Genomic DNA, 26,957 nt, shown 5'->3' on the forward strand with positions numbered 1-26,957 from the left:
TTAAAATGTTAGTTATATTAAAATCGTATTTTTTTGGCCAATTAGTGGAGGGCCGTTGTGGGCCAGTGGGCCGTTGAGAAACACTGTACTAACCCACCACGTTTAACCCCCCCCCCCGACCAGTGTTCAAGGAGCTCCTGAGCAGGATAGTGCACGAGAAGAAGAACGGCGGCCCACACATCCCCAAGATCCAGGAGAAGAAGGGGAACCGCTTCTCCATCCCGGACCTGCCGGGCGACATGGAGTTCCCCACCGACCACAAGAGCACCCGCAAGATGAAGGCCAACACCGTGTCGGGGGGGCGCAACAAGATCCGCAAGATGCTGGAGAAGACTCGCTTCAGCATCCTGCCTCCCAAACCCTTCAGGTAGAGTCCCACGGTTAGGGTTCACTGCTCCCAAACCCTTCAGGTAGAGTCACATGGTTAGGGTTCACTGCTACCAAGCCCTTCAGGTAGAGTCCCATGGTTAGGGTTCACTGCTCCTAAACCCTTCAGGTAGAGTCCCATGGTTAGGGTTCACTGCTCCCAAACCCTTCAGGTAGAGTCCCATGGTTAGGGTTCACTGCTCCCAAACCCTTCAGGTAGAGTCCCATGGTTAGGGTTCACTGCTCCCAAGCCCTTCAGGTAGAGTCCCATGGTTAGGGTTCACTGCTCCTAAACCCTTCAGGTAGAGTCACATGGTTAGGGTTCACTGCTCCTAAACCCTATAGGTAGAGTCACATGGTTCCGGTTCACTGACGTTGAGACCTTATTTTTGCATATCATCGTGGTCAGGCAGAAACCTTGCATCTCCATATTTCACCTTTCTTATGTTTCTGTTTTCGTAAATGAATGCCCTACTTCGTCGCACAAAAGCATCTAAAAACAGCCGAACTTTGAGCTTGTAGATTATTAGGCTATTATTGAGCTATTTTAGAAACATTTTGAAAGTGTGAAAGTCTGTCTGTGGATTCTATAAGTATTTAACCAATGTAAAGTATTAACAAGAGCTTATGACTAAATAATAACTACATCGGATCCATTGGAAAGCACGTTATTTTTTTCTTTTCCTTTTTTTCTCCTTCATTTCCTGTAAAGTAACCTGCAGTTTTGGACATGACAAGGTTTCCACCCGACGGCGACGATATGAAAGGGTTCAAGAGTTCAGCGCTTATGCTCATGTTTTATTTACAGACATATGTTTTGAGTCTCTGTTATGTATAATTCTCGCTGCCCTCCAGACAGGCAGTGGTGGAAGAAGTACTCGGAAAGCAATAACACAATTTCTGTCCTGCTGTCTAATTTATATTTGATACAAAGGTATTGGCATCAAAATATACTTACAGTTGCTAACGTAAAAGTACTCATTATGGGGAAAGGCCCATTTCTCAATCATATTATTGGATTGTAATTAGTAATGCATTAATGTGTTAATCACTAAAGGTAGAGCTTATTTTAAATACTTGTTATTTTAAATACAGGTTAAGCTACTCAACAGGTGCTGCTGAGTAGCTTAACCTGTAATAATACTTCATAATTGATCAGTCAATGAATGTGTTTAGTACTAATAATCTAAATTGACGAAGTAACTATTAACTAAAGCTGTCACATAACTGCAGTGGAGTAAAAAGTACATTATTTGCATCTGAGATGTAGTGGAGTAGTATAAAGTATCAAAAAAGTAGTAAAGAAAAAGTGCCTCACTTAAGTAAATGTACTTAGTTACTTTCAAACAACTTTAGGTACATTATACTTTCTCCGCTAGACTTTGCAGCCAGTGAGAGGCTAGCAAAGATCCCATGTGTGTTTTTATGGATCTCCAAAGCCAAATACATCCAGCCAGCAAAGACATTATCAGGAAGCAGTATTTTGATAACACCATTTCACTGTTTCAGTATTACTGCCGCCGGGAAGATCTCATTGGGAAAAGTGAACGTGTAAAACTCTCCATCTCTCTCGTAATAAGTCGAGTGCAGTCAAGGATGCCTTTGAGCAAGGCTTTTAATAACGCCACTGAAACTCCCCCAAGGTGGGATGTATAACAAGAACATTAAAACAAGTTTACAAAGTGCATCTCATAAAGTCAGAGAGAGGGAAGAACAATAATTACAAACCCAATAAATTCATAAATATAATAGTATTTTAAAATGCAGTACTAATTACAATATAGGACATTCACAGTTAAGCCTGTCCCAAAACATTTTTTAACTGTAAATATACTTACCTTGACCGGGGTTTCCCAGGGGTCTGTACTTGACCCCCTCCTTTTTTTCCCTTTACACCAAATCACCGCCGCTGCAAATAGCCTTGACACACTCAAATAGCCGTTCTACCGGCTATGTTTGTGTATTTTCCCAGAACGTTTTCTTATAATTACCTGCCCAGAAGCGGGACCCTAGAACAGTCCACTGGACGATATTAAAAGACACATCACCGTCGTCATCATTCATAACCACCCTCCAGACTCTTAAAGGGACTTTACACACAGGAGCTAAGATTGAGTGTTCTCTCTTGCCATAAACGTGTCGTTACAGCCCTTGATTTTTATTTCATCATTTCATCAGGGTGTCTTTCCCCGGGCCTCATTAAGCTCATTGTGCCGATGCTTGTGAGAGGAGATGCTGCTCGTGATCATGTTAATTACACATCTAACTGTCATCGTTTGCTCTTGCATGCTATAGACATGCGGACACACACACACACACACACACACACACACACACACACACACACACACACACACACACACACACACACACACACACACACAAGCGTATTCTCTTGTTTCTCTCACAGACACTACTCTTGTACGCACACATATGGACAAAATAACAGAACATTGTGCACACTCACAATCTCTTACAAATAGTGATGCAATTAATTATAGTCTCTCTCTCTCACTCACTCACACACACACACACACACACACACACACACACACACACACACACACACACACACACACACACACACACACACACACACACACGCACGCACACACAATCACCCTTCCACGCATGCACATACATACATTATGTAAATGTATAGATATACTCACAGTCTCTTTCTCTCTCTCTCTCTCTCTCTCTGTCACACTCTCACATTCACAAACAGGCTCGCTCCCTCTCTGCTCTGATAATTTTCAACAGCTTTGTGCGGATAATACCTACAGTAATCATACGTTTTCAACTTGCTGATTGCCTCCTGTCTCATAACGTCATGCGCCATCACACAGCGGCCTTCGATCCAACACCGGCAAACACATTCCAACGATTCACTGCAGTCGTTTCCTTTGATCGACTAAATGGCCCCTTTCATGCCATTCATTTTGTTCTTTATATCGCCATTGAGTGCCATTCAGTCACCCCCGCAATTAAGTCACAATGATCAGCAGGGATGGACGAAGGATGAGGAATTCAGTTCCATCTGTATTCATTCATCTGTATCGTGTTATTGAGATGGAAAACGCAAAAGGCTGAGTGAAGGTGAACATACTGGCTTACTAGATGTATAAACTTCCCCCACAGTTTTTATACGTCATTTGTCCTTGTGTGCATGTGTGTGTGTGTGTGTGTGTGTGGCTAGGGCCCTGTTGAATTGCTGCATATGATTTAAAATGTTCTGATCGATATAGAGTGTTAAACTTGTCCCTGAGCTACTGTATTTGTCTGATCGCCATGCAGGACATGCATGTAACTGTGCTTTTAGTCAGAGAACACATGGGTGCAGTGTATTGCTCACGAGCAGTTTGGAGGAGGACAGAGATTCTGGACAGACAAATCTAGACATTTTGAGGACAAATCTAGATAGATGTGGCCACTTTTGTATTCAACTATGTGTAGAGCGTCTACTAAAAGCCTAAATTGTAAAGAACTAATACCTTACAATACCTGCATTTGATTTATGTTTTTGGCCAGGGCTGGCACAATTGCCAAGAACCTCTCTATTCTCTGATGACATTGGCTTCCACTTCATACCAGGGATTTATATGACTATAAAAGTCAGGCAAAGTATAAAAAGCCACTTTGCAATAGTCTGCTCTCTTGTCTGCCAAATGAATCTGTGTGTGCGTGTGCTAGCATGCATGAGTGAATGCATACACAAGGACACGTTTGTGTGACTTTTGCACACAAGCACATCACATATTGACCAGCCCAGTTGATTTAGCATCCCCAGATTGGAAAGCAATAGACAGAGTCGTTAGGTTATAGTTAGTCTAGACACAAGAGCAGGTGATTTACAGACAAGTCTATAATGTACTATAACTCCCTAAAGTCAATCCCACCAATCCGTTTTTTTCTTTTCAATTTCAGCTTACATAGCATGTTGTTTAGACCGATTCTAGGTTTGATGTTTACCTGGTATCCTAGTTTCTTTGAAGCACTACAGTCAGTGCAGTGATCTGGGGGTTGCTCTTGGGCAAAGCCCTTTACCCACAACCACTCCAATTACACTGCCAGCTCCCACTTGTCAATATCCAGGTCTGTAATTATTTCGTTCAATAATATTAAGTTGAGGATACGGTAAGTTGAACCTTTTTTGATCCCTGAAGGGAAATTCAGGTGTCCGTGCAGCAACAGCAACAAGGCTAAAACACAGGAGGGGCACAGGTTAGAATAAAAGTAAAAAACAACAGCATAGACCAGGCTTACAGCCACTATTAGTCTTTTGCATTTCCATATTATTAGACACACAACCATACAATTCAATTCAATTCAATTCAATTTTATTAAACACAACAATATACACAATACTTATACATCAAGATAAGGTGAAATATTAAAATGACTTACTGTAAGTGACAAATAGCACTGGCATCATAACACGCAATAAAAAGTGTAATAATTAATGTAAGATGTGAGAATGTTTTAATTGCTTCATTCATGGGACTTTTCCAAGCAGAGGGTGCAGTGAGTCGGTGGGATTTGGATTTGTTGCAGTTTGCTCTGAAACCCATCAGCGTTGAGGACACAAATATGCTAAATATGCCTTCTATCTAACATGTTTGAGCCAGCAGCTTTTACACACTTGAGATGGTTTGCATTCTGTTGACATGCCTCTGTGTGTCTGCTTGTATTTATGGTGTGTGTGTGTGTGTGTGTGTGTGTGTGTGTGTGCGTGCATATTTGTGTGTGTGTGTGTGTACGCCTGTGGGTGCCTTTAACTTCTCTGTCGGTGTTACTGTGCTGCATCAGTGCAGACGCTACTCCTGTTTAGTTTTCATGCTTGTCAATGTGGTCTCTCTCCCCCCTCGTCTCCCTCTGTGCTGCTTCAGGGGCCTGTTTGGGTAAGACCTCTTGTGTAACCCCCTCCCTCCCTCCATCCTCCCATCCTCCCCCCATCAATGTAGTTGAAAACACACCTCAGGCAGCTACACAGAGACACCATGAGCTTCATCAACACAGTCACAGAGCAGTGGTTCTCAAACGTTTTAATTTCCAGGACCAAATTGGACCCGTAAGGATTCCATTTGGTACTGTACAGACCTGTAAGGGTCCATTTGGTTCACAACTATCAATCATTTAGCTGGGGACCTCCCGAAACCCCCTCAAGGACCCCTGGTGTCTCCCCCGACCCCACTTTGAGAACCACTGAGCCAGAAGACCTCAGAATTGGTAGAATTGATGCTACTTAAATTCAGCACGCAAACGCATCCTTCTCTCGCCTCCCTGCCGCCTCCACATTAACCCACATTAAACTACAATTTTGCCTAATCCATTCTTCTTTGGCCTACAGTATTTGGTTTTTCTATCGTCGCTATTTTCTAAACGTTCTGGTATTCAACGATTTCTCTGTTCCACCCTCTGTGGATCAAGTGCTGCGGGACATAATAAACGAGGCCTTGGTTTGCTGCAGTGTTGGAATAAATGAACAGAACGCTGCCGTAGAAGGAGTTTCCTTCAGGTTCCCATGGCATACCCAGCATACCTTGGAAACTCAGAATGCGGCGAGGCAATAGAGAGAAACTTTTAAGATGCGTTCTCTGTGCAGAATACACAATAAGGCTACAGAGTTTTACTCAGTTTTTAACCCGTGAATTAGCCCTCACAAAGCCGCAAGCCGCCATGCATATAACCACATTATGCTGTGACCCTTCGATAGGTGAAGTGTGTTCCATCTCAACCGTCGTAAGCTTGCTGTGCACCATTCATTTGTGAGTGTAAAAAATGTGTATTGGTAAATTCATCCCCTGAGTTGCTGACAGCCAAGTGAAGTAAATTGTCTCTCCTCGCCGCATGACTGCCACCCGCTCAACAGCCCTCATGCATTTTGCGATATCCTTTTCTGTCACCATCTCGGCTTTCGTTGTGGAAGACATTAGGAGGCTTACGATGCACGCGAGTGCCTTCGATCTCTGTCCAGGGTTAATTTGAGCCCAGTGTTTATCTCAATTGGGGCTATTTTCGCCATTACTCTCGGGCCATCTCTCTCTGAATCGCCCTTACTTTTATTGTCACACTCTCTCTCCCTCCCTCCCTTCCTCCTCGTATGTTTTTTCTACCCCTCAATTTTTCAATGCATCTCTCTCATTCACTCCTGTGGATGCTGCAGCACGCATCACAGATTACTGAGGCTTTGCTACAGTAGAGCTCAACTATGTCCACAGAGGCCCTGCTGGATTGGGTGGCTGCACCACCCAATCCTTATGCATTAGTATGTGATGTTTTAGAAATGTTCATGTTTAGTCTGGGGATTTTGTGGATTCGTCTCATTTCAATTACCACTTAAGCCCGATCTACAAGCTGTTTAACAATTGCCTATAATGACATGCCCAAAATAAGGAAATCAGAATGTGGTTGCACACACTCCATCTATAGCCCTCATTTTTGAACTCCAATCTAAACAATCTGTGGTTCTCTGGGGAGCTGCCCTTTCTGTTTCCTCTCATCAGCCTACTCCAGCCTCGTAGAGAGAGACCCAGTCAAACTAATGACATCATTAATGTAAAGGTTAGCGTTTGCATATCGCTAGCTACTGTACAGTAGCTACTGTAGCCTCTTTCACACATGTACAAGGACCGATGGCTCCAGGGTAAATGCTAGACCCGCACATGACGTTTGCTAGACCTGCACTTGAAAGAAGAACCCTCTGATTGAAACACACACACACACAAACACACGCTAAGGAATATAGAAGCGATCATTGTGTCCACCTTCTGTGTCGTGCCTTCTGTGTACCATGTCTGCTTTGACATGCCTCATGTCTCTTTGTCTCGTGTCACTTTGTGTACGTACTGTATATGTAGTGTTTGTTTCTAAACTTGTGTGTCTAGTGCGTGTCTGTGAAAGCGCTGCAAAGCAGTTGGCGCCATTCATGGACCGTCTCATGGATGAATTTGTAGCAGTTCCCCTCCTGTCTGTTAAATGTTAAACATACGTTTCGCCTCCGTCCAGAAATGTCCTTCTTGGATTATGCTCTCCTGCGATGGTAGACATTTTCATAAAAGTCTCCCGGCGTTAATTTTCTCTGTTGTTTTTCTTGTTATTGGTTTGGACGGAGTTATGTACGTACTTTACGGTCTCCTGTCGCCAATCAAGCAAAAAGTGCACTCTACTGATTCTCACTTAAAGGCTTACAACAGTAATAACCAATACAAACGCTTGGGGAAATGGAAAACAAAATGTCTACCGCTGCAGAATGAAAAACTAACAAATAAGATAACTTCAAAAGCGAATCTTGGAGGAGCTCTGCGCTCAACCTTTTTATTCACCACCTGAGCGATTCCAGACGCTCCCGTCTAAGACTGTATGTCTCTTCTTTGTCTCTCTCTCTCTCTTGTGTCTTTCTCTCTCCATTCATCTCTCCATCCTCTCGCCCGGACAGTGATGGAGGTGTGGGCCAGTCCCAGGACGACAGCTACGTGGGCACCAAGCAGTGTCGTCACAGCGTGGCCATCATGCCCATCCCTGGCAGCCTGTCGTCCAGCAGCCCCGACCTGCTGCAGCCCGCCAGCAGCGTGCTGGACTTCTCCAACCCTGCAGGTGAGAGGCTGACAATGATGGACAGAGAGAGAGAGATGAGTTGAGAGTGTGTTTTGTTTTTCATAATACGGGCACTGGGCAATGTCAGCATGGTCAAACATGCTTCTTAAATTGAGTTGAGAGTTTGGTAAGACTTTATACTTAGGTCGGGTCTATAATAAGTTATAAACACATTTATAATGCACTTATAATGCTTCATAACACTCGTTATAAATGTTTATAATTATGCATAACGACTTATAACAAAGACACTTTATAACTAAGTTAACCCATTAAGACCTGAGGCCGATTCTGCAAATGCCTTCTAAATCAGTAGTTCTTAAACTTTTTCATAACAAGGACCCACAAAATGGCATTCGGCCGCGGAGCCCCATCTGAAAATGTTTGGAGGGTGTTGCTCTCTGAAAATAGTTAATCTAACCTAGATTGTAGATCTGCTATTTTTGATGAGTGGTACAGTCTTACGACCGAGTATAACCTAAGCATTACTCACGCCTTTGTCGTTAAGTTGTTACCACAGCAACCAATGCAGATAGGTCGACGATGTCTGAATACTGATATCTGATCACTTGGCGGTAACAGCGTGGACAGTCAGTCTCTAAAGATCGTATCTGAGAAACAAATCAGATTCGCCTGCTGTTCTGAACAAAGCCTTAGCGGCTTTGATCGTGAAACGCACCCTGTAGTAACTATTTCTATCCATGCCAGTGCAGAGGCCAGGCTGCTCGCTCTGGTATGTTGCGCTAAAGGCAGCCAAAGTTCTGCAAGGCTCTGTTGTAACACTTGACTGCAGACCCGTCGTCCTTTTCGTCCGATGACGATGGTAGAGAGCCGCTTGTAGAGTGAAGGGCCCTGCTGCTTGGCGAGCACAGGGGCTCGCTGTACTCTGGCGCCCTGCGTGCCTGCGACCGTAATTACATAAAGCAGCTATGTGAGAACCGCAGTGTAAGTTATATACTTCCAACTGACAGGCACGTGTACACGCACGCACGCACGCACGCACGCACACACACACACACACACACACACATACCTGCACAAAATGTGTAGTGATATACAGCTGTCACACACACCCTCATACAAATTGAAATACCACACCCGTCACCCACATGCTTACAGTAACAGTGTACTGTATGTGTAAGAAAGCTTGCACCCGCATGCATCCATTCACATGAAACACACTCATTTCAAAAGTACTGTACTTATTATGCGGGAATCACACACATACTAGTGCTAGAAGCTTTTAAGAACATGTCTTTTCACGCATGCACACGCACACACACAGGTCATTCCTTTTGATGTGGCTGAAAACAGCAGTGGAATGGCGTCCATCTGAGAAGAATTAACCTCCCGGACAATTACTGTAGCCCTCTTTATTACGTTTCTGTCTGACAGTTTTGTCGGCTCCTAATTATTAAAATTACAAAGTGGGCCTCCCGGAGGAGCAGGGAGATTAAGTGAGAGAAAGGGAAAAGAGAGAGAGAGAGAGAGAGAGAGAGAGAGAGAGAGAGAGAGTGAATATGGTTCTGATTTATCGCCACCCGCCCCCACGTTCTTAGTCCGCAGACCAATATGTCACATGTCTGTAGTGCACACACACATGCGCGCGCACATGCACACCCACTCACACACGCCGCACGACACATAGACACAACATGCACTATGCAACATAGACATACACACAAACACACAGCACTTACAGTGTACACATACTGTACACTACACATCACACATGCACATACGGCACCACATTAATCATCCCCCATTAGCCTGGGTTTCCATTCGTGTCCTCCAGTTCTCCAGCCTGCCATTAGACTCCAAAGTAGTGTGTGTGTGTGTGTGTGTGTGTGTGTGTGTGCGTGTGTGTGCGTGTGTGTGTGTGTGTGTGTGTGTGTGCGTGTGTGTTGTGTGGGACGCTGTTCTGCTGACATATACCCGCCTTTACCAGCGACTCCATGGGTTCTGTGAGTCCATTATAACAGAGGTTTTCTAACATTTTATTGTCAAGGACCCCAAAAATTTATATGTATTTTGCCGCAGATCCCCATTTGAAAAGATCCCCATAAGATAAGATATGTCACACACATACAACCTTTTTTTTTTTTTTAAGATATTTTTTGGGGCTTTTTCTGCCTTTATTGATAGGATAGTAGGCTGACAGGAAATGGGGAGAGAGATGGGGGGGATGACATACAGCAAAGGTCGCCGGGATCGGGAGTCGAACCCGCGACACGCTGTCAAGCTGGATTACCAGCATATATGGTATGCGCCTGGACCGCTAGGCCAGCGGACGCCCCACATACAACATTTTTCTCAAGAAGCTAAAAAGTAAAACGGGGCTTAAGTGTTTAAACTGTTCCTCCTTTTGCTGGGGACCCCCTTGAACCCCCCAAAGGACCCCTGGGGGTACCCGGACCCCACTTTGATAACCAATACTGATGATTTGGCTGTAGGTAGGCTCTAAACCACCTACCTACTGTACCTACTGTACCTACCTAGTACCTACCCACCTACCTACCAACCGCCAAATGAATTTAGGACAGTGAGGACCTGTATGGGTTCTTGTTGAGAGTTTGGAGAAGAACAAGACAAACATGGACAAACAAGCAAATTGGTTCAGGAGTCCATTCAGAGATGAAGCAGAGATATGGACAGCCAGTTGGACAAGCCAAGGCATGTGGTAGCAGGGGTCCATGAGGCAAAAATCAAAGCACAATTGACATCGTTTACAGACCTTTTTTTGCAGTGATGTTGCGTTGTTGTTCTCAGTTTTTAGAGGGAGATTGAAGATGCCGATGTTTGCCTGTGGGACTGTTTGTGTGTCATTGTTGTTGTATTTTTATATTTTTCGTTATGGAAGTCTTATACAGTGCCTGTATAAATAAATCAAGACCTTTATTGATCCCGTGGGGGAAATGCAGGTGTGTGTATTTGTATAAGTCTGTGATGTTTATTATGGTTCCGACAATGAAACAGCATTTCTCCACTGTGTTCTCTCTCTCCCTCTCTCTCGCTCTCTCTCTCTGTTTTCCATGTCTTTCCTATCTTCCCTCCCTTCCTCTCTTTCATATTCATTTCTTCTTCCTTGTCTTAGCCTCATTCATCTCTCTCTCTCTCTCTCTCTCTCTCTCTCTCTCTCTCTCTCTCTCTCTCTCTCTCTCTCTCTCTCTCTCTCTCTCTCTCTCTCTCTGTCACTCACTGTCCGCGGCTGTGATTTGCTGATTTGAGACAGATGTTAGACTGTAGACAAGATGAGTCATGCACAGCTCCTATACTTTCCCATGGACAGACCAATGTAAAGAAAAGAGGCTTTTCCCTTCTGTAATGTTTCCAACCACTTTGTCTTTTCTCTTTTTTTCCCCTTCCCTCTCTCTTTCTCTCTCTCTTTCTCTCTCTCACTGTCCTTACCTTTTCTCTTCGTCTCTCTATTTTCCTCCTTCTCTGGCCCTCCTTACTGCTTGCCAAGCCTTGGGACTCTACTGTAAGTATAAATACCCTCAATGCCAGTGTTTTGTGTTTTGTTTGTGTCACAGTTAACGTGTTCCCTTGCCTCCCTTTAACCAGTTCAGCCGTATTACTTCCTTACTTACGTCGTATGATCAAAATAGCCCATCTACAAGCTCACCGTTATGAGCATTTTTTGAAAGTTGGAAGTTGCTTTTAATTCAGGAGCCATTTCCATGCCTTCATCCCATCAACTGCAGTCTTTCTGTCCAGTATCTGTACACGTTCAATAGTACATTCATACGTCTGGACGGTGTGCCATGACTGCATCCGTACACGCTTTCATGCGTGACGTTTTTCACCCTCCACAGTTCTTCCCCCTCCTCTCCTCTCTGCTCTGCTCTCAGCCCCCCCCCGGGGCGGGGGGCACATTGGCCCGGCCGCCTCAACGTGCAATTTATCTCTTGCGTCCGTGTGACAGAGAGAGCGGGTACATATTTGGCAGGGACGAGATGAGGAGAGCTTGTGGGAACCATGGCACAGGCAACTCGCAGTGCTGCGTTTGCGAAAACCTGACTGGCGACACCCCTGGCCCAACCCTGAACGCTGTTCCTCCCCCCCCTGTCTGTGAAATACGTGCCTTTTTGTGTTTAGAATGAATCTCTGGCCACAGTCGATGGATGATTTCCGCTGGCGTCTGTAATAAACAGTCCCATGTTTTTTAGATGGTTAAATGATGTGTTGTTTATGGTGATGGCTTCTCTGGGTGGACTGTAATTGCTCGCGTACGTTCAGGTCAGTTAAGAGCCTGTCTCCAGTGTTAAATATGACCAGCCCTGTCGTACTGTACTGTACATACAGTACAAACACACATGCAGCTCTTTAAGCGGCCTGGAGTGTGAATGATTGCCTGTCGTTTATACTGTAGTGAATCATTCTTTCTCATCTTCTTATTATTGGCTTGGGGATCACTGATTTGTTCCTGCTGATCGCGCTGCTGTTATAATAATAATGATAAAGATGGCAGTTATGAGCCTCTCTCCCCTTCTCTCTCTCCATTTCCCCCCTTTCTGTGTCATTTACACAGTCACACACAGGCTCATACACACACATACTATACACAAACAATTACAGCCTCTTTAGCGAGGATGAGTATAATGGCACATGGATCATTGAACATGCTTCTCTTTCGCCCAGGTGGGGTGTGTGTGTCTGTGTGTGTGTGTGTGTGTGTGTGTTAGTGCAGTGTTTTTGTGTCTGTTTATCTGTTGTGCCCACACATCGTTTTTATGTCTGTGTGCAAGAGAGCATGCATGGGGTACAAATTCATCAGTGACACACACACACACACACACACACACACACACACACACACACACACACACACACACACACACTCTCTTTGTCACTCTCTTTCCATCTTCTGTCATTGTCACCCCTTTTCTACATGATGTGTTTCGGTTTTGAGTCATTAAGTGCCCAACAAAAAGCTCTGTGACGGCTTAATCTATCTTATCAGTCACACTAGCTTACCGGCTACGTACAACCATGCATGGTTCATTGTTTTAAAGCTCTCTCCATCTTCTCTCTCACTCTAAACCTTTTAATGAGACTTTTTCATTATTTGATGCTTAGATAGTAGTTGTGCATTATTCGACACGCTGGTGAAAATTTGTTATCACCAGCGTGTCGAATAATGCACAAATGGCTCCCTCATCAGTGGTCTGATTAATCTATTGTCAACTCAAGCACGCAGGCAGGAGGTTTTTTGTTTCTCTTTTTTTGATTCATTGTTTTGACTCAGAGAGAGGTAAAAAAAAATGACACTGAACCCTGTACTGTATACATAAGACCATTTAGTTTGAAAGTTCAATTACTCTTTCTGACTGTCGGCCGTAGCTGAGTGGGTAGAGAGGCCGTCTGGGAATGGGAAGTTCGCAGGTTCGACTCTAGGCTTGCACAGTTGATTTTTCCCTGAGCAAGACACTTAACACTCATGTGCTCATCTGAGCAGCCATTTGCTGGGTAAAAAAGTAATTTCCCCTTCTCCAGGAAGCAGTAACTTACACCTTTTCCCTACCTGTTTGCCTGTTTGTTTGCTTGTCTGTCTGCCTCTTCCTTGTCGGTCCATCCACACATCCACATATTCAGCCATTTTTGAAATGTATTCAATCCTTTCCTTCAGCAAAGTAATCCATGGATTTTATCCATCAATCCCTTGTACCTGACGCATCTCCTCTCTCCTCCAGACATCCCAGACCAGGTAATCCGGGTGTTCAAGGCCGACCAGCAGAGCTGCTACATCATCATCAGCAAGGACACGACGGCCAAAGATGTGGTGTCGCACACCGTCAACGAGTTCGGCCTGCTGGCCTCGCCGGAGACCTACTCGCTGTGCGAGGTGTCCGTCAGCCCCGAGGGGGTCATCAAACAGCGGCGACTCCCCGACCAGCTCTCCAAGCTGGCCGACCGCATCCAGCTCAACGGCAGGTAAAGAGATGGTCGCTGCCTGCACACGACGTTGAGTGGGTAGGAGGATGAGGGTGCACCATGAGCTCTCCTCTCCTCTCCTTGGTCATTTTTTCTCCCCTGTACTGAGATGGGAGGTTGTTAGATCTGGCAGAGAGGGAAAGGCTTCAGGGAGACGGGATCCTGGACCAGCAAGATTACTAAGTGGTCGCCCCAGGTTGAGTGACTTAACCAGTACACCGTTGACGGGTGCTTCACGCGGGTCAGAACTTCATAGTAACAGTACAAATCTGTATCTTTTAAACATTTCAATGGACTGACATCTTAGCAGATCTTTCACCATGGTGTTCCCCTAAAATAGGAATGAGTTGCACACGTGTACTGAGTCAGTGGGATTGGAGTGTGACTTGGAAACCAAGTGGTGATAATAAAAGCAGCGTGAGACTGAGAATCTTAAAATGGCCTCTCCCCCTGTTCTCCACTTCTCCTTGTCTCCTGCGGTACCACATCAGACTCATCCCAACTAGGTTAGCATGAATATTTCATCCTCTGACTGTAGCCGGGGCCCTGCAGACTGCACGGCATGGCAGGAATTATTCATGTGTGAGCGTGGGGGCACACACACACACACACACACACACACACACACACACACACACACACACACACACACACACACACACACACACACACACACACACACCCTGAATACCATACAAGGTGTTGTTGCTTCCTGGGTACTGGGAACATCGTCGCTGGCTGATAACTGAACAACTGGGCAGCATGGGGTGAAACGCATCACCAGTTTACTAGATAGTGGATCACTGCCAGGAAGCTACAGTATGTGGAAGTCAAGATCATAAGAGAGAAATTGCTTTAGTCCAGTCTTTTTTTATTTTCATACACTCATGCTTTTTGTCTCGCTCACGCTTTGCTTGACCTCTCCCTCTTTCCTTTTGTCTTATCTTGTACTCCCTCTCAGTCTTTCTCACTCTTAACCTTACTCTCTCTCTCTCTCTCTCTCTCTCACACACACACACACACACACACACACACACACACACACACACACACACACACACACACACACACACACACACAAACTCTCACAGTTTGATTGATGATTGAATACTTTGTTAACAGTCCCTCTCTCTCACTCACTCACTCACTCACTCACTCACTCACTCTCTTTCTGGAGTGAACCTGGCAGGGAATAGTCATGCCCAGCACCACTATTTATACATACTGCCAAAACCCATGGCCAGGGGATTTCCCCCAACGCACACACGTACGTGCGAACACACGTACGTGCGAACACACGCACGCGCCTTTGTGACTTGGAGTCAGTTACAGTGGCATAGTTCCAGCGCTCTCACCCTGGCCAGTTCCATAGTTCTATTTCGCATCACTGTGTCATTAATCCTCTCGTCTCCACCTCTCCTCTGGTATTTTAAGTGTGTGTCCACAGTTTCCAGTGCCGTCTCTTGAGAGTTGGCACTCTGACAACTTATGGCCACTTGACATACTGCTGTGTACCAGGGATGGGCACATTAGTGCTCCATTAGGAGCCATAGGGAGGGGGGTAGATGGCAAGAAAGCAAAGCATACATTAGATTTATAAACACACAGCAACACATTATGGGCTATGAGAAATGACCCCCTGTTGGATGCACTCCCAGCAAGCTGCAGTATAGAAGATCACACCTAAAGGGTCATTCAGACCACTGCAATTTGTCTCCACCACCTTCTAATGCTTAAATGTATGCCACACCTCTCTTGTTGGTCGTCAATTTCCGGCACACGACACCGTTATACGATGAAGTATAAATGGGACTTGATGACGGTTTGGTCTCATTGCAAATCTTTGGTCTGAACCAGACTTAAGAGAGAAATTGCTTCAATTGCTCTCTCTCTCTCGCTCTCACTCTCTCTCTCTCTCGCTCTCTCTCTCTCTTCAAGCTCACTCTCTCTTCAAGCTCTCTCTTTTCAAGCACTGTAAAAAAGTATAGCTGTAATCTATCAGTGGCTGTCAGAGGAGTGTTCCTCCCTTTCCCAGAGCCCATCTGTGCCCAATTCAGATGAAATGTGAACGAGGTAAACCCTCCAGAAGATTCGTCAAGAGACAGAGATGGTTCTGCGATAAATCGGGTAGATCCTTTATCGTCCCCCAAGCGTCTGTCGTGAACCTGCTGTCTGTGTTTTCGCGTGTTGTTTACTGTACCCATAGTGTCCTGTTTTCATCGCTGAAACAAAGCTGAAATATTTATGAATGTAGTTTAATTGGGATACTTAACGCAGCGTCTATTTTCATCACTTAAACTCGGCTGAAACATTTATGGATGCAGTTTGACTGGTTGCAGTTATTTTGGTTTCCGTATGTTTTAGACATAGTTTGTTACATCTTCATCCATCTATCTATTCTTCCCTCCCTTCTCCTCCTCCTCCTCCTCCTCCTGCAGGTATTACCTGAAAAACAACATGGAGACGGAGACACTGTGTTCGGACGAGGACGCCCAGGACCTCCTCAGGGAGAGTCACATCACGCTGCTGCAGCTCAGCACCGTGGAGGTGGCCGCCCAGCTCTCCATGAGAGACTTTGATCTCTTCAGGAACATCGAGTCCACAGAGTACGTATAGTACTATAACTGCCAAATCCTGAGTGTTAAAAGCCGCAATCTGTACATTTCATCATGTCCTACCCGAGATTCGAACCCCAGTATCCCTCCCTTGTGCTCTCCCTCCCTCTTGGTCTTTCAAGAGCGAATCCCTGCTTGGCATGGGGAGATGTTGGCTTATGAGCTTAAGGTATCCTCACTGATCAGGGTCTAAATTTCTCAATGGAGAAAGACACTTTATTATAGTGACAAAAATGCCAACAAGTCCTGAAGAATGCCCATAGTGGGCATTCTTTTTATGGTTTAGGCACTATAATAAAGTATTGCCTTACTTGTTGACTTTTCGAGATTAAATACTTCTGAAGATTCAATCATGTATTGCCATTCCAATGAGTCATTGATTTAAAAATTGGTGTGAACTCCTCCTTTAATCTGTATGCCACCGCCGCTCCACATTTGCTCAAAGGTCGCAGCCAATTTCCCTGACCTCAATTTGTATCTCCCTGCCGTTGGGGAGCTCCTTGCTCTGGGTCTGGGAGGTTCTTTAATAGCATTCATTGCTGAAATAGGATCTGCTCCTGATCAAAGAGCCTGATTTGAACTATCCCTGATCTCCAGGGATAGTTTTAGGGGGGAGGGGGGGGTTTATCTTAAAGGGATAGTTCACCCCCAAAATGACTTTTTTTCTATCGATTACACACCCCATGGAGACTTGAATTCATGGAGATTTTTTAGTTTTTGTCGCTTTCCTAAGCCAATAATTTGATGACCGGCGGCGGCTCCGGTAGGAGAGTCAAACTGTCAACTTTGAGTCTCCTACCTGAGACATTAGCATCTTTCTGCCGGTCATCAAATTATTAGACTGAGAGAACGAGAGCAATCCATGGTCTCGAAGGGCGGATCCAAACCCAGGCGCCCGGAGCAGCCGCGTCCTCCGATTGCTTCACCAATCTATGTCCCCGCCTCCCCTCCCCTCCCCCCCCCATCTGTGCACGGAGCAGGCTGACGTCACCAAATTTAGAGCGACGCCCCTCTGCACTCTGGTTGGTTAGGAGTTAACAAGGTCCTAAGACCATCGTTCCTGCACTGTTCGCCCAGACTTTTTTCTTTTGAAACAAAAAAAAAGGCTGGGATTCCGAGGCTATCAAATTATTGGCTTGGGAATGCGACAAAAACAAAAAAATATCCATGAATTCAAGCCTCCATGGGGTGAGTCATCAAGTCTTTTTGGGGGTGAACTATCCCTTTAACCACTTAAGCCCTTCATATGCATACAACAATCTATTTTTGAAAGATTTTGACACCAGAATGACTATGGTTAACATGATTTTTTAAATAAAAGTATTCAAGTGTGATATTATGAACCATATGTCAAACCTATCAGACAGTCTACATTTCCCAAAAGGAAATGCAGTTATTTAGTTCAGTCAGGCCAGAAGCGGAGATAAAACATATCCATAAAAATGAATGAGGAGAGCGGGGGATATCAAAAGGAGGGGCATGGGCCACCCCCCACCTCTCTGCACTACCCCCCCAACCCCTCCCTGCCAATTGAACCCTGTCTATTCCCGTTCCTCCTCTCTCTCCAGGTACGTGGATGACCTGTTCAAGCTGGACTCGGCGACGGGCAGCGGGCACCTCAAACAGTTTGAGGTGGTGATCAACCAGGAGACGTTCTGGGTGGCCACGGAGATCCTGAAGGAGGCCAACACCTTGAAGAGGATGAAGATCGTCAAGCACTTCATCAAGATCGCCCTGCACTGCCGCGAGTGCAAGAACTTCAACTCCATGTTCGCCATCATCAGGTGTGTGTGTGTGTGTGTGTGTGTGTGTGTGTGTGTGTGTGTGTGTGTGTGTGTGTGTGTGTGTGTGTGTGTGTGTTGGTGGGCTGCAGGGTGGGTGAATGCACGCATGTAAGTGATTTCACGGTCTGGATGTGTCTTTATATCTGCTTCTATAAACTTGTGGGTTAATGGTGTGTTTGTGTACGAGTGTGACCTTATGCTTTATTGTGTGTGTGTGTGTGTGTGTGTGTGTGTGTGTGTGTGTTCATGTACAGCATTGCATGTGTACCTGCCTGTTTGCGTATGTGAGCACTCCCCCCTCCGATCTTCCATAATGAGTTCCAGTCTGTTCTCCCAGGAGAAACCCCGTCTGTGCCCCCTGCATGCACATTTGTGCGTGTTTGCACGAGCAGCATGCATGTACAGCTTTGCGTGTATACTGTACCTGCTTGTTTGCCTATGTGAGCACCCCCCGCCCCCATCTTCCATAATGAGGTTCAGTCTGTTCTCCCAAGAGAACCCCCCCCCCCCCAAGTCTGTCCCTCCGCCTCTCTCTCTCTCTCTCTCTCTCTCTGCCGGATCATTGCATCAACCATTCCCCTCTGACCGCACTGGATCTGGCTCCTTCTGTCTGCCTTCAAGACACACACACACACACACACACACACACACACACACACACACACACACACACACACACACACACACACACACACACACACACACACACACACACACACACACACACACACACACACACACACACACACACACACACACACTCGTACACACATTTGTTGAACTATACTTGTGAGGACATCAACATTTAGGACATTTTTACCATTTTTGGACATGACGCGCCTGCGTCACGTTGTGTGTTTGTAGATCTGCTATGTTCGGCGTGCAACAAAATCAGACAAAACTTTAACCCCTGAATGTAAGCTCTAACTGCCTGATCCTAACCCTAACCCCAACCCCTTTTCATAATTGTAAGCCTAACAAAAAAATCGGTTTTAACCATAGAACAGTGATTTCTCTTCTAAGGACAAGGAAAATCATTTCTCAAGTTCTACAATACTTGTGGGGACAGTGGGCCCTCACAAGTATAGTAATACAAGTTACACACACACACACACACACACACACACACACACACGCACACACACACATCCCTCGGCGACGGGCTCACTTATTGTTTGTTGTTATTGTTAATCCAGGCTGCTCTCTGTGGTTTTGGGCTGTGGATGGATGTGAGATTGAGCTGGGCCTTCAACCGCGGGTCCTGTCGTAAACGGCCCGAACCCACTGGGAGGGAGCTTGTTTATGGGATGAATTGAGAGTGTGTGTGTGTGTGTGGGGTGTATTTAGTGTGCATTCATAGCTATGTGTGGTCATTTGCAACAGCGTTTGTGCATGTATGCATGCATCTGTGTTTGCCTGTTATACTTGTCTTAATGCCAAAAAGTGTGTGTGTGTGTCGGTCTGTGTTATGTGTGCATGTATTCTGTATTGTACTGTATATTTGCATTTATCATACGTCACTTGTCTTCAGAGCTGTTTGATGTGTCCGAGTAGAGACAGGGTATGACCTCAGTTGTACCGCCTCTCTCTCTGTCTGTCTGTATGTCTCTCTCTCTCTCCCTCTCTCTGCTGACAGTGATTATTCTGAAGTCTGCTGTGGTCTGTCTCTCTGTAGCCCCGCCTTTGCTGTCTAAACACTGCGTCAGTATAGCAGTGTTTTTGTACTATAATGTACCAGTGCTTTGTCGCTGAAGAGGACGGAGCATATTCTCATTAGTTGCGGCAGTGGCTCAGGAGGTAGAGCGGCCGTCTTGGAATCGTAAGGTTCCCGGGTTAGATCCCTGGCTCCTCCCAGCGGCCACGTGTCGAGACACTTAACCCCCTAACTGCTCCCGGTGAGCAGGTTGGTGCCCTGAATGGTTTTCTCTGCCACCCGTGTGTGAAAGGGTGAAATATATGTTAAAAGCATGTAATCATGCGCGTGTGTGTGTGTGTGTGACCCCGATAGAGTTACAACCCTGGCCCTAAGCCATGGTTTAACCACTTGAACCCCAGCGTCGATTTGGTGGCAGCAGAAAACGGAACCAGATGGAATTGGAAACTGATGATCTGTGTGGCGACCCCGATGGCAATTAGCCGAAAGAAGAAGATTTGGTGTAGACGGAAAAAAGTGGTCAAATTACGGCTGTAACTCAAGTCCAGTTCTCTCAGACTACAGGGGTCTAAGTGGCTGAGAACCCCCTGCAGTACAGTAACATTGTGTTCTCTGTTGTTAAACGGACGACAGACAGTTCAGTGCAGGAGTGTCTGACCTCCATGTTCTCTGAACAGACTCCTCACAGCAGGTCGTCCTCCTCAGCCATATGGAGACACTGTCTGCCTGGAGACACAGCCTCTACAGCAGTGGTTGTCAAACGTTCTTTTTCACAGGCCCCCGCCCCATTTGATACCATTTGAAAATAAGGAAATAAATCTCTGGTATCTCAATCTTCACATCCTCAGTGTTAATCTAACTCCGACAATGAACAGTAAGGGTCCATTTGGTTCCATTTATACACTATCAGAGTTACAGAGCTCTCTAAGGTTCCATTTGGTTCCTATTTTCCACATTGAGAACCAGTGCTCCTCAGTGTGTGTGTCTTTCAAGCAAACTCTCGCACTCAGTCTCCCTTAATGTGTCTGCGTGTACGTGCACAAGTCTCCCTTTGTACCCATCTTGACGGTACATTAAATGGTGTCTAATGAGCCGTTCCACAGGCTGTTGTGGAACACTCAGACCAGCGATCATCTCAGGCTGGAAGCAGGCGACTCCCGAGAGAGAGAGAGAGAGAGAGATGGAGGGCGGGGGGGGGGGGGGTTATGAAAGAACGAGGGAGAGACTGAGAAAAGCAGAGGCAAGGAAAATAGCTAAAATAGCAAACAACGTGATGCAATTCAATGTTTTTGAAAATGTTCACCTATAATGACATGGCCAAAATAGGGAAGTTGAAACTGGTTGATGAATGAAAGAATGAATGAATATTATGGTTGCAGACAACAACACTATAGCTTGTGTGTCACATGTCACCTGTAGATGGATGTGTGTGGATTGAGATGCACTCAGCGCCGAAATAAAATCTGATTAATCTGCAAAAAAAAAAGAAAAAGTTCAGACGTGGAGCATATAAGCATAAAAGCTCTACATTTGAGGTTAAATGCGAACTCTAGGGGGTGGCAATTGCATCCCCTGGGACCCCAAATGATCCCCCTTTGTGAGAGAGTGATGAGGATGAGAGAGTGAGAAACAATGCAGTGGGAGGTGATATGGAGATGCATACGACTGAGTGAAGGGTGAGGAGAGTGAGGGCAGAATAAAATGAGAGGAGAGAGAAAGTGGGATAAGGAGATGTCAAGAGGAAAATACAAAGTGATTGAGAGAATTGGGTCACCAAAAACAGTAGGGCGCCTCCTAAGAGGAGCATGCGGGTGCTCGGCGACTCTCACGGCAATCCGCCTCTTCGATATCTTGCATGCAAGACAAGTAGGCTACTGTAGACATTTTGGCCTAAGGGTGGCGCTCTTTGGTTCGTGAAAGGTGAAGGTCCAGCCAGTAGTTTTGGACACATGGTACAACTTGTTTTAGTGTGCTTTCTGCAGCGCTTGTTTTGTTGTCCACAGACTCGGGGACAACACATGTACAGTAAATGAGCTGCTTAGCTAACTCTAGTGCAATACCTTTTTAATTGTGCACTCACTGTCCCTTTAACAATACACTATGAATGACATTCATTGAAAGGTAATTGACAAGGCCCAAAGCTATCTTGGGTTACAGTATGTGTTCATCTTTGCAACACGTGATGGGTTCAACAACAGTTCGCCCACAAACACATGACGGGTTCAACAGCAGTTCACCCACAGTATCTCCAAACTGTGTTAACGGTTGTCTTATCCTTCCTCATTCCCCTGGGCTCCTAAGAGCTACAAGTTGTGTCCGCCTGTTGCTGAGCAAGTACTGTTCACGTGAAACACACCTCTGGGTGCTGTACAGTGTATATACTGTATACCAGTCGTTTCAAACTTTTTCATGTCAAGGTCCCCCATATGTATTTGGCTGCAAACGTCTGAAAATACTTTCAAGGACCCCCATACAAGATCTGGTGTGAAAATGTTTTAAAAATACAAGTTTCAAGATGTTTTGAAAATAGCAGATCTACAAGCTCAAGGTTAAAGTGGCTAAACTTATTTTGATTTTTTTTAAAAACAAATTTAGCTGGGGACCTCCTAGAACCCCCTCAATGACTCCTGGTGAAACTGTAGATGCATGTATGGCTGCAACTATAGATAATCTTCTTGGCGATTATTATCTCGATTACCTAGAGGCCATCTAGGAATCGGAAGGTTGCCGGTTCAATCTTTGGCTCGCAAATTGTCCCTGAGCAAGACACTTCACTCCTAACTGTTCCACTGACACTAATGGCATTCACTGCTCCTAATGGTTAGGATGGGTTTAAGGCAGAGGAAGAATTGTTCAGGTATGTGCTTACAACTAAAGGGGACACAATGTTTCTCTTTTTAAGGTCCTGACGGGCTGTGTCACACTTGTGTCACATGTGCAGGACTTGTGTCAGCACATGGATCACATGGTCACAAAGACCGGGGTGGCCATAAGAGACACAAAACGGAGAGAGAGAGCATGAAGATGCAGAGAGAGAGCGAGAATGAAGATGCAGAGAGAGAGTGAGAATGAAGATGCAGAGAGAGAGCGAGAAGGAAGATGCAGAGAGAGAGTGAGAATGAAGATGCAGAGAGAGAGAGTGTGCATGAATATGCAGAGAGAGAGAGAGCATGAAGATACAGCGAGAGAGCGAGAGAAAGCAGGAAGATGCGGAGAGAGAGAGAGAGAGACTGCAGAGTGGGATTGGAAACATGACATCGCTGAGCAGAAAGAGAGGCCAGAAGCCTCTTGAAATCTATTCTACACAGTAAATGTAACTCTGAGAGTGTCTGTACAAATGGAACTTAATGGACCCTTATGGGTGCATTTGGCTCCATAACACTGTTGATTTTATTGTGTACTCTTGAAGTACACACACTGCCTTGAGAGTCGTTCATTCTTGCTTAAGATGACCAGCTAGAAAACATCGAGCGCTGTGCTGTTGTCAAAACAAATCTAAGGAAGTACACAGTTTTCTTACATTTCCTCTCACAGAGAGGGCTGTGTCGGTTCCCTCTAATGAAGCAACCTGTTTCATCTACTGAACAAACTGATATTCACTTACTCTGTAAAAGCAGTAAAATGGATTGGTACTTAACATCTGATGACGCAAACGTTTTTGTGTACATTATGTGGTTTTGATTGTGTGTGTGCGTGTGTGTGGCTCTAATCGTAAGGGAATCAGAGGAGATAATTGTAGTGTTCCTCTGAGCTGTTTTGTGGTGATTTGATTTCCTCCCTTACAGTTAAAAGCTGCTGACCTCAGCTGTTTTGTGACGTTATGTTCCGGTGCATTCTCTGCTTTTATATTACTGTTCTGATCTCATGTCCTCCGTTCACTATTCGGACATTGTCTGTTCTGTTCTTTATTCTCTCCTCTCCTCTCAGGGTTCTGCATCCAGAGCAGTGTGTTGGTTTGTGTGTGGGATGTAGTGATGAGATAAAAGATGTCAGACCAGAGCCAAATTGCTTAACTTACAGCTAACTATTGTTTCTCTCTCTTTCTCTCTCCCTCCATCCATCCTTTTCCACCTCCCTTCCGTCTCTCTGTCCCGCCCGTTGTCCCGTTTTTCCCTGCATCCCTGTTTACCTCACGTCTCCATCGCTTTTCCTCCTTTTCTCTCCTCGTATTCCCTTCCTCCCTGTTTCTTTTGTGCTCTCTCTCTCTCTCCTCATCTTTCTGCCACTCCCTCCTCCCCCCTCCATACCCCCTTTCACCCCCCCCCCCCCCCCCCCCCACCCCCTCTCTCCTATTTCCTTTCCCCACCTCCCCCCCCCCCCTCCTGCAGTGGTCTGAACCTGGCTCCGGTGGCTCGTCTGCGGAGCACGTGGGAGAAGCTGCCCAGCAAGTACGAGAAGCTGTTCACGGACCTGCAGGACGTCTTCGACCCGTCCAGGAACATGGCCAAGTACCGCAATGTGCTGAGCAGCCAGAGCATGCAGCCGCCCATCATTCCTCTGTTCCCCGTGGTCAAGAAGGACCTCACCTTCCTACATGAAGGTTCGAATCTCGCACACATACTGTAGATATCTGTTTCCTAAACAGAACCCATTTGTGGGTCTCGGATCCCTTTTCGTGGGTCGCGAGTGATTATCCCTTTATTTTTTGTTTCCCTGAGTTGAAAACAAATTCAAACATTTTCAAAAATAATTTCATGAATAAAATAAAAAAATATCAAAGAAATTCCCTAAATTAGAAAACAAATGTTTAAGTAGTGATAATAGCAGATATGCGAGCTCGCAACGCGGCGTGAAGTGAAGTGACACGTCGTGAGCTTGTAGATCAGCTATTTTCCACTAGTTTGGGTCCCGGGCAAACATTTGATTTCTCTTTTGGCTCTTGAGCTAAAACGTTTGGGAACCACTGCTGTAGATGGAGGGATGGATGGAAATAATGACGGTTTAATTAGATGGTACACAGGGGACTGAGAGAGTGTCAGGGATGACATATGGGCCTGTAGTTTGAGGGTGGTATTCTGCAAATGCATGCAGGCGCTAACGAGTTAATGAAATTCATAAGTTTGTGTGTCTAAACCATCACTGTGGATGTGGCGTTACGGACGTCTCAGCAATGTTTCGCTGACGATGTGCAGGTTTAACTAATGACAACCATATCTAACCAGCAAACAAATATCACGTCTTATTACTGTCTATTTGCGCCAGATGTACAGGTTCAACTGCAGACAAACATTAAAGCTACAAGTAAATAGAAAAGATCAATATATCATCTGCAAAATAGCTGATCTACAACAATGATCTGTTGATGATCTATTTTAGAACTTTTAAAAACTTGATTTAGAAAAGATTTTGCATTTTTTAACACATCGGGTGCCAGAGGTTTATTAAAATATTATACGTTCAGTGCCTGCATTTCTTCCATCCACTTACGTTGATACGCTTCGTGCTGTAGAAGCCCCGACGCGGAAGTGCATGTAAACAGAGCGTGCGTGCGAGACGGCGGAGGGTCCCGACTAACGCCTGGAACAATAATATTTCTAACGCGATCCTCCATTGCAGAGTGATCGCCGATCGAAAACGGCTCACTTCCACCACGTTAAAAAGAAATGGAGATATTAAGCTTTTAGTCAAGGAGTTAACATTGGAGCGGCCGACCGGAAGGATCTATGACATGGATCCACACCCGGCCTCTCCTTCTCAGAGACTCCTTGGATGATCCCAAAGTTTCGTTAGAGCGCCCCACGTGGGCCCCACGCATAAAAATAAAATTGGGTCAAAAACGGTCCGGACCGTTTTCGGCACTCCTAGTTTGGATTCTCAAAAACGGTCAGGACCATTTTTGGCACACAATGTGTTAATGAAAATATCGGTCAAAACGTCAGTAATCAGTGGGCAAGGACTCTGCATCAGACCCAAACAACAAGTCGAGCTCTATAAATAGACAGTTTGTTATCACTATACCTTCCTAAAGTGCTGTTCTCTACCATTTAAGCACTACCTCCACTGTGCGTCAGGTTGCTTATTAAAAATATTATAAAAGTATGCAAAGCACATACATTTCTGAGTGAAATCAAAGAAGCGGGAAAGCTGAAGGTCCAGTGTGAGGTGGAGGATGTCTTGTTTTTTCTGCTTCCTCTGTACCAAGCAAAAGGTCAATTTCAGACCCACTTCTGCTATCAACTTATTGTACAGCCTATAGTATCAGAACTACAACAATACTTTCCGAATAGTTTTTTATTTTTTGCACGTGACTTCCCTTCTCTCACTTTCAGATAACTATACAGTCTATCGTTGCAACCAACAAAGGAAGCTGCCTTACGTTAGCTTCTCACTTCCCTTTCTTCTGGGCATTATCTTAGAACATGTCCACGTTAGGAATGGAAGAGAGGTGACTTCTATTATTGTGCAAGTTCAAAGCGTACTAAGGTTTCGACGAGGCCTTAGCACCAGGGGACTAAAGGACAAAAGAAGCAGAGTTAGTGAAATGATAAGTGGAGGACAGGAACAAAGATGTGCATTAATATGAAGAAGACTCTTGTACAGTTAGATAAGACATATTGCATACTCACTGGCTCTGTATCTGCTTGTGTGTGTGGCTGTTATCTGTGTGCGTGTGTGGACGTGCTTGTGTGTACACCTGTACGTACTGTGTGTGTGTGTGTGTGTGTGTGTGTGTGTGTGTGTGTGTGTGTACACGTGTGCATGTATTATGCATGACTTCCCAGGTAACGACTCTAACGTGGATGGTCTGGTGAACTTTGAGAAGCTGAGGATGATCGCTAAGGAGATCAGACACGTGGTCCGGATGACCTCCGCCAACATGGACCCCGCCCTGATGTTCCGACAGAGGTAGGACCCCCTCATGCATCCAGCCGTTTAGTTTTCCTTAGCTTTATCCCCTTCTGTTGGAGAACAGATAGCAGGAGACGTGTTAATAGGGCTTCACCTCCTCCGATCGACTTGGCTAGCTCGCTATGGATAAAAGAAAACAAAGTTCTGGGATTGATTTTT

At 45.3% G+C, this 26,957-nt stretch overlaps 1 protein-coding gene across 3 annotated transcripts in view; it reads left to right on the forward strand.

Moving 5' to 3' along the window:
• The window catches only part of rapgef6 (Rap guanine nucleotide exchange factor (GEF) 6), a 198,542-nt gene that overhangs the window by 142,477 nt on the left and 29,108 nt on the right, over positions 1 to 26,957 (forward strand). For all 3 annotated transcript variants that reach the window (XM_084074753.1, XM_084074754.1, XM_084074755.1), the window contains 7 exons: positions 124 to 367; positions 7,805 to 7,962; positions 13,656 to 13,896; positions 16,335 to 16,502; positions 18,080 to 18,295; positions 24,278 to 24,489; positions 26,672 to 26,795. In XM_084074753.1, the coding sequence (XP_083930879.1) occupies positions 124 to 367; positions 7,805 to 7,962; positions 13,656 to 13,896; positions 16,335 to 16,502; positions 18,080 to 18,295; positions 24,278 to 24,489; positions 26,672 to 26,795 (1,363 nt within the window). The remainder of the gene's footprint in view (positions 1 to 123; positions 368 to 7,804; positions 7,963 to 13,655; positions 13,897 to 16,334; positions 16,503 to 18,079; positions 18,296 to 24,277; positions 24,490 to 26,671; positions 26,796 to 26,957) is intronic.

The sequence above is a fragment of the Gymnoscopelus microlampas genome (genome assembly GCF_963454915.1).
Source record: "Gymnoscopelus microlampas genome assembly, chromosome: 12".
Lineage (NCBI taxonomy): Eukaryota > Metazoa > Chordata > Actinopteri > Myctophiformes > Myctophidae > Gymnoscopelus > Gymnoscopelus microlampas.